This window comes from Pseudogymnoascus destructans, assembly GCF_001641265.1.
Source record: "Pseudogymnoascus destructans isolate 20631-21 unplaced genomic scaffold scaffold_7, whole genome shotgun sequence".
Lineage (NCBI taxonomy): Eukaryota > Fungi > Ascomycota > Leotiomycetes > Thelebolales > Thelebolaceae > Pseudogymnoascus > Pseudogymnoascus destructans.
Genome location: NW_020167526.1, coordinates 1,477,449 through 1,490,424, shown reverse-complemented (window position 1 = coordinate 1,490,424; position 12,976 = coordinate 1,477,449). Strand labels below are relative to the sequence as shown.

General features: G+C 53.9%; 6 protein-coding genes across 6 annotated transcripts; 3 read left to right on the top strand and 3 right to left on the bottom strand.

The window, feature by feature from the left end:
* Positions 1-134: 134 nt before the first annotated feature.
* Positions 135-2,669, bottom strand: VC83_03154 (uncharacterized protein). The gene is made up of 2 exons (XM_024466803.1): positions 2,056-2,669; positions 135-1,992 (listed from the first exon to the last, which is right to left on the bottom strand). Exons 1-2 carry the CDS (start codon positions 2,344-2,346, stop codon positions 793-795), a joined length of 1,491 nt encoding a protein of 496 aa, XP_024325282.1. The 5' UTR covers positions 2,347-2,669; the 3' UTR covers positions 135-792.
* A 501-nt stretch (positions 2,670-3,170) lies between these two features.
* Positions 3,171-3,552, top strand: VC83_03153 (uncharacterized protein; the record flags this gene model as incomplete). The annotated part of the gene is made up of 3 exons (XM_024466802.1): positions 3,171-3,317; positions 3,400-3,449; positions 3,546-3,552. 3 exons carry the CDS (start codon positions 3,171-3,173, stop codon positions 3,550-3,552), a joined length of 204 nt encoding a protein of 67 aa, XP_024325409.1.
* Positions 3,553-4,202: 650 nt separating this feature from the next.
* VC83_03152 (uncharacterized protein) lies at positions 4,203-4,643 on the bottom strand (the record flags this gene model as incomplete). Its single annotated transcript, XM_024466801.1, has 1 exon — positions 4,203-4,643. One exon carries the CDS (start codon positions 4,641-4,643, stop codon positions 4,203-4,205), a length of 441 nt encoding a protein of 146 aa, XP_024325491.1.
* Positions 4,644-5,065: 422 nt separating this feature from the next.
* VC83_03151 (uncharacterized protein) lies at positions 5,066-6,462 on the bottom strand (the record flags this gene model as incomplete). Its single annotated transcript, XM_024466800.1, has 2 exons — positions 6,149-6,462; positions 5,066-6,085 (listed from the first exon to the last, which is right to left on the bottom strand). The coding sequence occupies exons 1-2, from the start codon at positions 6,194-6,196 to the stop codon at positions 5,066-5,068; spliced, it is 1,068 nt and encodes a 355-aa protein (XP_024325411.1). The 5' UTR covers positions 6,197-6,462.
* On the top strand, positions 6,463-7,499 carry VC83_03150 (uncharacterized protein). Its single transcript, XM_024466799.1, has one exon. The coding sequence runs from the start codon at positions 6,518-6,520 to the stop codon at positions 7,475-7,477; it is 960 nt and encodes a 319-aa protein (XP_024325410.1). The 5' UTR covers positions 6,463-6,517; the 3' UTR covers positions 7,478-7,499.
* Positions 7,500-12,950, top strand: VC83_03149 (uncharacterized protein). The gene is made up of 3 exons (XM_024466798.1): positions 7,500-8,045; positions 8,103-10,977; positions 11,076-12,950. Exons 1-3 carry the CDS (start codon positions 7,798-7,800, stop codon positions 11,109-11,111), a joined length of 3,159 nt encoding a protein of 1,052 aa, XP_024325273.1. The 5' UTR covers positions 7,500-7,797; the 3' UTR covers positions 11,112-12,950.
* The last annotated feature ends 26 nt before the right edge of the window (positions 12,951-12,976 follow it).

The window sequence follows — 12,976 nt, the reverse complement described above, 5'->3', positions numbered from 1 at the left end:
GTTTTTGGTGGTTGAGGGCGCGCGGGATGGCGTGCTACAGGGGAGGGGGGGGGAGAACGGGATGGCGGTAAGAGTTTTGCTCGGCCTGTTATAACCGCGACTCCCCGGGTTAGACAGCGAAGGCCGGGGGGGGCCTATATGGAACTGCATGGTGGGGAGTTTAGATGTGCAGGAACGCAGACGGCGGGGTAACCGCCGAGAGGGTGTGTTAGGGATTGTGAGACCCCGGCAAGGCAGTCCGTGGGGTTGATTGATGGGCTGTTGTGCTGGGTGTCTTGACCGCTCGGGTTTTCGGTGTGGGATTTTAAATTTGCTGCTGGGCTGGGACTGGGAAAGCGTTCTGATGGCATAGATTATTCTAATCGACGAGAATATTGAGGCTGGTCAATCAATTGGCGCTGGTCAAATTACAGCGGGCATTCAATTGCACCCTAACAGAAAGACCAGTAAAGTAGGTATATCTCATCATTTCTCATCCAAATTCATATACCCATCCATCATCGATCTGATGGAACAACCACAGAGTTGACCTGAGTGTCAGCCACCCTTCGAACCAACTATGTGCGTCGCCGTAACATCTATATAGAGCAGCATGACTTAACTTCGTCATGGTCTTGCTATCCTGAACAACCTAAAAAAAGCACGACGTTGCTCAAAAAAAGCCCTCCCTCCCTATCGACCAACGAAACCTCGTGACATTTACTTTTCATCCAAAACCACAACAGCGACCCTTTTCCCAACTAAGATCCAGGCTTTTGTCCGTCTGTCCGTCTGTTTTGTCCATCCATCTTTTTAATAGTGGCACAACCCCCCACCCTCCACCCCATCCGCCTCCACATCCGCCTCCCCCGCAAGCCCATTAACCTGCAAATCCAAATCCGGCTGACTCTTCGTCTTCTCCAGCTTCTCCTCCGTCACCGGCGCCGCCTTCACAACCGACTCGCCCTTCACCTTCCCAAACCCCCCGCCCACATTCCTCTTCCACGGCCTAATCGCCGGCTCCACCGTCTCATCACGCGCCTGCTTGAGGAAAGGCATCAACGCCGTCCCCCCCGTCCCGCGCAGCTTCTTGCCGTCCTCGTTATTGGAGGAGGATGACAAGGCGAGGTTCTGACGGTGCTTGATGCTCTCATCGCGTGTCCAGGGCGGAGTCTCACGGGACTTCATGACGACGTAGCGGGCGACGATGGCGATGTGTTTATCCCTAAAATTCTGCAAACTGGCAAGACACGAATCATACGCCTCCATCAACTCGGTGTCGACCTTGCTACTCTCGACGAAATCGCGGATGTTAGCGCAAAGCGAGACGTCCGCGAGGAAGCGACGGTGCGTGCCGGGCATGTAGCGGCGCATGTCGTGGATGAAATTGTGTTTTGGCGGCGGCGCGGTGCCCTCCTGATCCGAGTGCGCCTTATCAAATTTCTGGCCCGTAGGTCGGTGCTGGATGCCCAGGACGATGTCGAAGAACTGGATCAGCGAGCTCTGCGCGTTACTGCCACCGCTGAACTGGCTGTAGGTGTCGGTACCCGAGCCGGTGTCGTAGATGACGCCGTTGGGGAGGCCGGCTTCGGCCATGTTTTGCGAGCCGGCGAGGAAGGGGCGGATGTGGTGGTAGAAGACGTGTGGGTCGCAGTTTTCATGCATGCGCACCAGGAGGACGCTGAGGTCGTCGAGGCGCGAGGCGAAGGAGCGGAGGCAGATGGTTACGTAGGGGGCGTCTTTTTCGCGGGCGGCGGTCATGGCGGAGATCATGAGGGGGACGATGGGGCCGCCGCGGGCTTCGATGGCGACGGAGGTGAGGTAGAACCAGGATTCGTCGAGGGAGCCGGTGAAGGTGAGGAGGGTGGAGAGGTTCTCGAGGTTCTCGATGGGCTCGCTGTTGAAGAGGGGTTTGAAGTTCCAGAGGACTACGGCGGCGTAGGTGGCTACGGGGGGGATGTCGAGGTGCTCGGCCACTGCGAGGAGCGGGATGGAGATTGATGGCGGGACTCGCTGTGGGTGTATTAGTGAGGTTGTCCATCAGTAGCTGGAGCGTAAATGAAAATAGTCACGTACCTCTGAAGGTGTTTCACCACCCCAGATATAGCCATGTGCCATAAAGGCCAGAATCATGTATGCCCTCTGCCACTCGGATTCATCTTCCAGACCGGTGGTAGTGAGGACAGGGAGATCGTGGATGATGCCGCGGAGGCGCTTGCTCAGGAGCAGAGCCTGCAGGTTGGCCACGATGGACTCCCACTTGTTATAGTAGGGGTCGGGCAGGTGTTGCAGCGGCAGACGATCAGGGAGGAAGCCATTTTCGGGCGAGATTCCGTAATCGCTGAGGACGGGGACTGGAGGAAGCATGACCGTGGAGGGTCCTGGGGGTTGTAGAGAGGGTGGTTTGTCTGTGGTTTGGTCGTTTGACGGGTAGTGGGTGGTCTCGTGGTGTAGGTGAATTCCAGACGCAAGGAGTATTCAGATCAAGTCCGTATACTCCTCAGCCGTTGTGATTAGGGTGTACAGGTTCTTATTAACTAGATAGTAAATAATGTAAATAATAGGGTGGGTAGTGGGAAGACGGATGGAGGAGGTGAAGTCGTAGTGATAATTGTAGGTTGTTGATGCGCGGCTTTATAGCGTTTATAGCGTCTATAGTGTGTATCTCCCGATACGCGATACGGGGGAATTGGCGGAAATGTCGGTGGTACAACAGAGTCATCGCCCCTCAAGTACTCCTCAACCACAAATGGCCCTTTGATAGCGCGTGGCAACCGTGTGTATGATCCTTGATGGTACTTGCACAGTTACCGTAGACGACTCACCGTAGACGACTCACCGTAGACTTGCAGTAGCATCAGCCAGCCACTTACACCCCTTACACCCACGCCACCCGATTCTAGCCGATCCTGTTCCCTTGCACCCCACCACCAATTCCCGCGGCCCCGGCCTTACCTTTCTTCCACTTCCGCTACTTCCACCCCTAACCACCCCCCCCCAGCCTAGCCTCAGGCCGCAAGTGTTCCTCGCCAAAATTTCGCGCTTCATACGAACAAGAAGGTCCCGTCTACCCGTCATCAACCAAGCCACTCCAGATCACCCCTTCAGCTCGCTCCAAGTGCATATCCTTACGCCATCATATCCCCGCACCTACACCGCATCACATCACACCACACACACACACAGCAACCATGCCTCCCAAGACGCAGAGGGTAGTCGTTGAGCGCGCAGGAGGTGGTCGTCGCCTCGGTGCGCAGAGGGGATATCTGGGACAGGCGTACGAGGCGGTGACCTCCTCCGAGAACGCGAGTGTGGTGAGGAGTATTACTGTTTTCGCGGTAAGTAAGGGGGATGATCCTGGGCGCGATTGGGTGGGGGTAGTAGGGTGTAGCAGGAGAGAGGCTGACGGGGTTTTTGCAGGTTGCGGTGGCATTCTTCTCGAGCCAGTGGAGTGATCTGTTGTTGCCAGCGTGAGTACCTACCTATCATTATGCGGGGCGTGCATGACCTGTGGCTTGCGTGCGTGGGGAGATGGTGATGGATGGTGTGCTGATAGCGTCGTACAGTTTGTAAGAATTGTGTGTCTGTAACACTATGGAAGGGACGGAGCGATGGGCAAGCTTTGGCGAAGGAAGGAACGACGGACCTTTTTATCAGGGCGGGGGAAAGCCGGGAAAGGAACAAAACGTCTACTGCGAATGGGCGTGTACGATATTTGTTATGTCGGGATATATGAGTCGCTGTGGGAGTCGAAAGAAAGGGAGGGGGAAAGGGGACGTGTATGAACAATAGGAATACATACGAGTACAACGGGTCAATAAAGGGTTGTTCTTGACGACGATGTCGGTGTCTTTTATGGTGTGATTTTTGATGTGAGGGAGGATTGATGGGATAATTGGGCGGAGGATGAGGGTGGTTCGTGGGCATATTATTGTCCTTACTGACTCTGGATGGTATCGATTTGGGACTGCACTACTGACATTACTGGCTCTTGGATGGCATCAATCTGTAATCATTACTGTTTTATCAGATCGGGTTGATTTTGAAGTTAATTGCTGACATTTCTATTATTTCTCGGGACCCAATTCAATTAACTACCTCTCCAGACTCAATTACCAGAACATCAACTACCAAAGCAAGAACCCACGTCAACCAGCAACACAAGGATCCAACCACCAACGCCTCAACAAGCAAAACAAGAACACCAGTCAACTCCCACCAACTCAAACAACCAACCCCTCAAACATCCTCCCCACCTCCTCAACCCTCCAATCCCCCTTTTCCCCCTTCCCCTTCCCCTTCCCCTTCAACGCCTCAAACCTCTTCCTCCTCCCCTCCCTCTCTACCCTCCTCTTCCTCGCCTCCTTCTTCTCTCTCTCCCGCTTTGCTTTATACGGATCTCTACACTCACATTTCCCAGTGACGACGTCTTGTGTCTGAGCCTGTCCCCGACGAGCGAGGTATGCCCGCATCTCTAGTGCCTGGATGGCGGCCTGGCGGTCTTTGGCGAGGCGGTCGCGGGATTTGGGGAAACAGTGGCTTTGGTGGGTGGTTTTGGGGTTGGGCACTGTGTAGAGGGGTGTGGTGATGGGGTGCTGGGAGGTTGGGACGGTGGTGGGGGTGATTGGGGTGCGGGTTTTGGTGGTGGGCGTTTGGGCGGTCATTGTTGTCGTGTGGGCTTCTGTGGTTTGCGGGTGTGGGTTGGGTGACTGATGTGGTGGAAGGTAAGGTTGGGTGGCTGTTGAGGTGGAAGGTGCGGTTGATGGCTGTTGATATGGAGGTGCAGTTGATGCCTGTTGTGATGGAAGGTGCGGACGATGTCTGAAAATATGGAAGGTGCGGATGATGTGTTTGGTGGTGAGGAAGGAAGGAAGGAATGAAGGAAGGAAGGAAGGAAGGAGAGAAAGAGAGGAGAAGGAGGGAAGGAGCGCTGAGGAGGGTTATGGTGGGTGTGAGCATTCTCATTTCGACTGAATAACCTCACGCAACCACATCCACGCCGGTGAAACTCTATTTCATTAGTGGCAGTAGCCCATGAACTCTAAAACCCTTCTTTCATAACAAATGATATACACACCCCCAACCCCTATCTATTCCCCCTCGCCCCCGCCGGCGCATCCGTCCTCCTCTTCAACACATTCCCCAACGCATCCCTCACCTCCGGATCCGACCTAATAGTATTACTAACCAACCACTCGCTCGTCCTCCTCTGCACCTCCTTCACCGCCTCCGCATCCCCCACAAACGGCGCCATCCCCATCGCCACCAGCCGCGACGCCTCTGCATCCGCCGCCCCCGCCAGCGCTGCCATCCGCTCTACCTGCCCCATAAGCTGCTCTTCTTCCGTCCCGGACTTCGCTGCTACCTGCGGCGAGAGGAGGGGACCCAGTTGTGAGAGCGCGATGAAGAGGGTTAGGGCGCATTTGCGCAGGATGGCGATGAGTTGGAAGGGGAGGTAGGGTGGTTGCCCCCCCAGGTTCGTGAGGAGGGGGTTAAGGAGGTGCGAGGCGAAGCGCGGTGCGTAGGGCCGGGAGACAATATGCGCTTCTAGGACAGCGAGGGAGAGGAGGCCCAGCCAGCGCCAGTAGACCCCAAATTGAAGGTGTCCCGTCAAGCCGAGGACGTACATCATGACCGCGCCAATGCCGTAGTACTGGAGGATCCCGACGGCGCCTATAGTGAGGTAATCGTGGATCGACGACATGTTCGTCCAGCCCATGATGTCGGGCCCGAAGCGGTCATATGCGAAGCGCGCGGAGGGGTTGAGGAGGGTATCCTGCGCGGTCTTGAGGTGGTGGAAGAAATCCGTCGAGGTGGCTGTCTTGGCGACTTTGTCCGGGTGGTAGAGCGCGGCGAGGCGGCGGAAGCGGGATTTGATTTCGCGATCGGAAGCGCCGTGGGGGAGGCCGAGGTCTTGGTAGTAGTCGGAGGATTGGCGGATGGTGTGGTGCGCTTCGTAGATGGTGTAGAGGAGGTAGGTGGTTATGACGGCGATGTGGATGCGGCGGCGGTGGGTGGCGTGGAGGGGGGTGCGGGGTTGGGGTTTGGGGTCGCCGGCGCGGATGGTGATGCCGTACCAGACGGATTGGAGGGCGTTGGTGACGAGCTGGGGGGGGGGTGTTAGAATGAGGTTGGTTTGGATGGGGGAGATGGGGGGGGGATGTTATACATTTGGTAGGAATGCCCATCCCGCGAGGGATAGGAGTTGAGACGACATTGTATTATCGCCGTGGAACCATGGGGCCGCCAAATCAAAGTATTTGAGGCTGTGAGGAAAGGTTACTCGTGTCGTCTTGGTGATATTTCTCTTATAATAAAGTCGGCCCCGAGTCTCACAGACGTCGGTGTCCTTTGTTCGGATCCACCATTTCAACTTCGGCACCTGGAGCCAGCCTGCCTTAATTATCCTTGGCAACCACGCTAGCGGCCGCAACAATTTTTGGCATCTTGAAATTTTGAGGAACTCTCCGATAAAGATAGCAGATTGGAGAGAACATGGGCAAAAATCCAAGCAACCCAAACACAACAACCAGCCACAATGCCGTCTCTAATATCGTCACCGGCGAAGGACAAGTCGGATAGGAAGCATAAGTGCAAGGATGGCAAGGAGAAGAAGCGGAAGCGCACGCAGGAGGAGGATGGGCACAAGCACAAGTCGAAAAAGCATAGGCACGACAAGTCGGCGGATGTCGAGGAGATAATCGAGGAGGAAACCACTGCTGCACCGGCCCAGGCGCAGAACCCAGCCTCGACGAAAGAGTCGCCGTTTCACGTTCAAACTTCGTCCTTATACCTGCCATTGGCCCCGATCTCCCAGAGGACGCCGATCGAGGGCATCTGTGCCGAGCACCTGTCGCCGTTAATACTCACCTACTACCCGCCTTTCCACGGTGTCGTCCTGTCGTACAGCAATCCTCGCCTCGCGGAAGCGCCGTTCGGGAATGATGGGGCGCAGGTCATGATGAAGAGCACGGATGAGTACGCTGTTAGCTGGACGTGGGTGACGGCGGAGTTTATGCTGTTTAAGCCGACTAGGGGAGGGTGGTTGGAGGGGTACGTCAATTTGCAGAATGAGGGACACCTTGGCATTGTCTGCTGGAACCTCTTCAATGCTAGTATCGAGCGGCAGAGATTGCCTAAGGACTGGAAGTGGGTTGGCGCTGAGGACTTGGAGGGGGAGGGATATGCTGAGGACGGTGTTGGATACTACGTCGATGGGGCGGGAACCAAGATTGAGGGGATTGTCAAGTTTCGGGTCAAGGATATTGAGTCGTCGCACGATAGGGAAAGGGGATTCCTCAGCATAGAGGGGACGATGCTGGAGGACAAGGATGAGAACGAGCTTTTGGAGGAGGAGAATGCGTCGAGGAGTACGGATGAGAGCACGACTGGGAGAAGGTTGGGTGGATCGCGGGCTCTGGGCGCAACGAGTTTGGGTGTACCAGCTTTGCCGACTGAGGAAGAGGGCGGTAGGAAGCGTGGCTTGAAGGAGTACTGAGTTAATAACGAAAAGCTTTATGATCATAAAATTACATCTTTGCATGGCAGCTGTAAAAGCCAATAGCAGCCTGCCTTACGGAGTAAACTGGTGTCTTGAAACCAACTTTTACTTTGCTGGGTGCTAGACGGCATTCTTCAGGGACCATCCTACAGCGTAGCAACCCCTGCTTATCGCAGCTAAAATACCGTTTGATAACGCTAAAATTCGCCAAAGGCGCGTCACGTCGGTCTTTCCCCAGATTTTGCCGCCCCAAAAGTTCTCGAGGAAGCCCAAGGTTGCCCCCGAGACGAATTCTCTTCAACGCAACCCCACCACAGATGCGGCTCCGACTAGTGGTGAAGCGGCATGATCTGCCGGATGCGGCGATCGTGTGGCCAGTGAATGACGAGGCCAGAGTGATCGTCTCGCAGCTGCTGGAGCAGGTTAATGAAATCATACCTCTTGAGTCGGAGGGGGAGTGGGGGCTGGAGGATTATGCAGTTGAGGTGAGGGGGAGGGAGACGAATTATGAGTGTTTGCATTTTCAGGATGTGAAGAGCATTTTGCATGGGGACGATGAGGTTATGTGAGTTTTTATTCTGGATGCGCCTGTGGGAACGGCATTGCTGACCTTCTACCTTAGCATACGGCCACTTCTCAGTGATGATATTAAGCAGAGGCGAGCTTCGGGGAGGTACCAGATTACTTCTGATGGAATACACCTGTTTGACGGCGCGGTATTTGGAAGGCCGAGGAGGAGAATGATTGAGAGTAGACCTGCGGTCACGATCAACCCAAGGAAGAGGCGGAGGGTTACATACACAGACACAGTGGAGGATGATCTGGAGGATGAGGACTCTGACGAAAGCTTTCTCCGGATTGAAGGAATCCCGCAAGACGTCGACGATGGTGGAAATCAGCAGCTTGTTGTCCGAGCCGATTTCGACAACGACGACGAGGATGAATCCGAAGATGATGGCAATTTCGAATCCGCTGACGAGGATATGGACGAGGATTTATCTGTGGACGAAGGCGAACTGGAGGGGGAGCTTGAGGCTCTCAATGCTGAATCTGACGATGACGGAGCTTCAGATAAGGAGAATATCAAACATGGGTCTAAAATGGAAGGGGTCCAGACAGGCGACAAGCTTGACCCCAAGTCCCATAACATCATACAGCTCCAAGAAGCGTTTCCGGATGCGCCTCCGTCGATATGCCAGCAAGTGATGCAAAATTGCGATATGGATGTTGGTGCGGCTTACGACACTCTGTCGAAGGGATTTAAGCCTGAAAGGTCGAAGACTGCCGTACGTTCCAGGATGTGGTCCCCAAAGCAAACCACCAAGGAATCCCGATCCTCACAAGTTCAGACGAAGTCTGTTGAGGCCGTGGAGCAAGAGACGGACTTTGTCGCCGAAGATCAGGATCAAGTCGACGATGCAAACGACGAAGAGGACGAAGAAGAGGGTTCCGACGAGGAGGATGACGGTGGCATGGCAGGTTATTACGATAGCCATGGCCTGCCTCCAGGGTCAATCAATATTGGCAAAGGTCTTTCTGATATTGCCAAAAGCACCTTAGCCCAAGCAACTAATATCCCACTCCCACCAAGCCGCCATTCGGTGCTAAGGAGATCTGATTCTCCAAGCAGTAGTAAGAGCGTCAGGTTTGTGGAAGACGCGGCGGTTCTTGTTCACGATCCAGATGCTATAGCACTTGATGACGATAGCGATGATGAGGATGATGAGGATTTCGAGGTTGCAGGCGAGAGCGAGAGCGATTCCGGCTCTAGTTCCGACTCCAGCGATAGTGACGATGAAATGGAAATCTCAGCTGCGCCTACGGTGCCGACAACAGAAGTCGCTGATGACCTAACTTCTTCATCGGGTAGCGATGACACCAGCAGCTCCGAATCCGAGTCCGAAAGCAGCTCTGGTTCCGACTCTGAGTCTGAGTCTGGCTCTGACTCTGATTCAGATTCAGACTCTGAGCCAGAAGTAGCATCGAGCAAGGCCCCAGTAGAGCCAAAAGCGCCAACAGCATCCAAACCTGCGTCAAGCTCTACTCAAAAGGATACTCCGAAATCTGTTCCCCCTGGCGAAGGGCGAAACTCCACAAAGGCCCGGAATCAGCGCCGGCGATCAGGAAATATCTTGCAACGCTTCAAGGAGAAAGGGATACTGCCAGCAGGCGTGACCCTTGCCGAATTCGGAAAGCTGGATATTGACAGCAACACGACCCCTGAAGCCGCTGCTGAGGCATTAGCCATTGCTAGAGCTCAGATTGAAGAGGAGGAGGCAATGGGTCTGCGTGCTTCTAAGGGGAAGTCTTCGAAAAAGACCAACAAAGAGGCAGAGTTTGAAGCGAGGAGACAGGAATTGCTCGCTTCTCTGTCTGCTGGTGGAGTTGATGTTGGAGCTACCCTGTCGCATGGAAAGGCAGCGGCTAAGGCGCCTAATAGGGCTGGGTCTAGCCGTTTGGCTGATCAGTCAACACCTGTGCCCGGATCGACAGACAAGGACCTTACTTCCTCAGCTTCTGCGAAGAAGAAGTCGAAGATCGATGTGGACGCTGGCCGAAGGCTACTTTTTGGCGCCTTGGGCATCAAGAACCCTAAGACGAAAGCCGATGAAGAGAACATCCGCAATAAACTTATGAAAGATGTCAGAAAGGTCAAGGAGCGTGAACCTGAAGTGCCGGTCGCAGCAGAAGATGAAGAGGATATGGACGACGACACCTGGAGAGAGAAAATAACCCTCAGAGCTGTCGAATGCTGCCAGGAAGGCATCGAATTGAGCGAACCCCCGTTCCCGTTCGTGCAACGCTGGGATCCTCAGCAGCAGAATGTCTATCGGAAAGGCAAGCGCGGCGGTAAGGGTAAGAGAAGCCAGAGGAACCAGTCAGAGTATTATGAAGAAGAGCAAGCCTCGGCGAAGAAGCAAAAGCGGAATCATGACAGCAACGGCTACGATGATTATACCGAATATTCGGAAGAGGGACAAAACTCTGGAGACTTTGATCAGTACGACGGTGTAGACGGCCAAGCCAATGATCAGGTTATGGAGGATTCTCAGGGAGTTTATAGCGAGCCAGCTGAAGAAAATGACTTGCCAAGCCTTCCTGCCGATACTTCGAGCCTTACAGATATCGAACCGAAGGATATGAAGCCAGGAATGGTAGTCGCCTTCAAGCAGCTCATCATGTCCGAGGCAACAAGCTGGCAGCCGGTCATTTCGGAATACCGAACTGCAGTTGTCAATATCGTTTCCGACAAGAACAAGGTCGAACTGACACTAGCAATACGAGACCGTGAGTACCCAGAGCGCTACTACAACCAAGAAACTGGCGAGAGAATTTACGGCAAGTTCGAAATGCCCGTAGAGGATGAAGAGGAGGAAGAAGACTTGGATGATGGCTTCAGAGCTTTAGGATTCGCCGAGCTCATGGAACCAAAACTGCTGCAGGCCGAGCCCGAGAATATGAAGATAGATGGCCTTCCAGAGGCGGTATCTAATAAGGTAACTACCAGCACCGACGAGTCTATCACCCTGGCCCATGAACAACATGATGCACCAAGCGAATCCGTTGAAACCCCGCAAGTTGCTGATGAGGATAGGATTTCTGTGCAGGATCTACACCTGGTACAAACTGAGGATGACTCCCCGCCACGCCTTCCGTCGGAGCAACTTCCGGCTATCCAGCATTCGGCTCCGGTGGATGATGATATGGTCGACGTGTCGATCACTGAGGAGTCTCGGCAGGAGATATCTGTTCTTATGAGGGAAGCTGGGTTTCGATCAGACATTCCGTCTTCCATCCTAAAAAACAGGCCGCAACTTCCCGATACCCCTGGTGATAATTCCGAGCTCAAGCGCCTCGCCCAGTCCATGAATGTATCTCTGAACAAAGCAACAACCCCAGAAGACTCTTCGCAACTATGCCACGTCGAAGATGAGAACAATTCCACGCCCACTCAATTAAATTTCTATCCCAAGATCTCGATTCCCTCATCACTAGCCAGCCAAACCTCCGACCACGGCCAACGACAACCTGATTTTCCCACTCCTGGTGAATCAACTCTAGACCGCTTTGGCGACTCCAATTCCTTTCAGCTCAGCCAGGACGGCTTGTCCCTGGGCCCTGCGCACACGGAAACTCTAGCAGACGAGCCTCAACTTCCGTCTCTACAGCCGAACCATGCAGCAGCTGCTCCCGAGGCTCCACCGTCCGAACGCGAATCCTCTGTGCTAGACCTTCCGAGTCTTAGTGAGATGTTCTCCACGGCGCGCAGTTATTTTGGTGCGAAACAAGACAATCTAGAACCCGTCGCTGGCCCAACCTCTACCTCCCTAGGCGCCAACAAATCCTACGAAGAAGCGATGGCAAAGCTCGATGCAGAGTTAGATGCACGAGCCGACCCAGATCAGAATTCCGGTGACATGACACCCCGAACGCGGTCAGAAGATCGATTTGTGTCACAGCTTGTAGAGGACGTACATCAGCAATCGAACTCAGCAAACGGCACTACAACAGCGGCAAGGAGTCCGCCCCAAAGCCCCAGTCTACCAAGACTGAAACTCCCCTCCAACAGCAGCCCCTTCGTCCTCCCCTCCGGTTCGCAGCAAATTGACCTCACCCTCTCAAGCGATAACGACTTTGACGCAAACGCAGAGAACAACGACGACGACGATGACGATGAGTACGACCCCAATATGCCGCGTGGGCCGGGGTACGTGCGGAAGCGCAAGATGAGGCGGCGGACGGGGGGTAGTACGTCGAATTCCCAGGGATCGGGGTCGCAGACGTGGACGAGGAGTCAGAGGAGGAGGAGGGCGACGATGGGGGTTTAGGGGGTGCTTGTATAGTAGGGTTGTGGATATGGGTGGTGCATGGGATGGAGGGTTTGGAGAGGTTGTATGTATATTTTGGGAGTTATGGGTAGCATGGTGCATTGGTGACATTGTGGGTGCGATGGTATCTGAACATATGGCGCATGACGCTGTTGAGTTAATATGAGGAAGAGAGCCAGCTATGGAGCATGGTAATAATGAGATAATTACCTCTTACCTTCACATTATCGCCTATTGCTCGCCTATCCATACCTCCCATTTGTCTTTTCCATGTACTCCATAACGCGATCTGTGAGGAGCTCGGTATAGATCGGTTCCGTACTTGAGTCGGTAGGGAGTCATGCCAATGGATGCGTGGGGGAGTAATGGAATACCGTCCACATCGTATATTTGCGCAAATTAGGCTACAAGACCTGGGATCTGCAGGGTTCGGACAACATGAGCAGAGGGGTTTATAAAATCTAGAATCTACGCCGAAAGCAGTTCAGACAGAGTTTAAACGACATCGTAGATTTGCGCAAAAGGGGCTATGAAGCTTGCAATCTGCGCCAAAACTAACGTATGCTAAATGCATTTGCAATGCATTAATTAGCGCAGGCTTAATGTAGGTTAAGAAATAAAGGTCTATAAAAACTAGGAAGCTTCTACTATATAGATGGAATGCAGA

Bases quoted from the DNA above. Each gene is read 5' to 3' on its own strand.
- VC83_03150 (XM_024466799.1), top strand. From the start codon at position 6,518: ATGCCGTCTCTAATATCGTCACCGGCGAAGGACAAGTCGGATAGGAAG.
- VC83_03149 (XM_024466798.1), top strand. From the start codon at position 7,798: ATGCGGCTCCGACTAGTGGTGAAGCGGCATGATCTGCCGGATGCGGCG. The intron at 8,046-8,102 runs GTGAGTTTTTAT...CTTCTACCTTAG, and splicing joins CATGGGGACGATGAGGTTAT to CATACGGCCACTTCTCAGTG. The intron at 10,978-11,075 runs GTAACTACCAGC...TGATGAGGATAG, and splicing joins CAGAGGCGGTATCTAATAAG to GATTTCTGTGCAGGATCTAC.
- VC83_03154 (XM_024466803.1), bottom strand. From the start codon at position 2,346: ATGCTTCCTCCAGTCCCCGTCCTCAGCGATTACGGAATCTCGCCCGAA. The intron at 1,993-2,055 runs GTACGTGACTAT...ATACACCCACAG, and splicing joins GTGGTGAAACACCTTCAGAG to CGAGTCCCGCCATCAATCTC.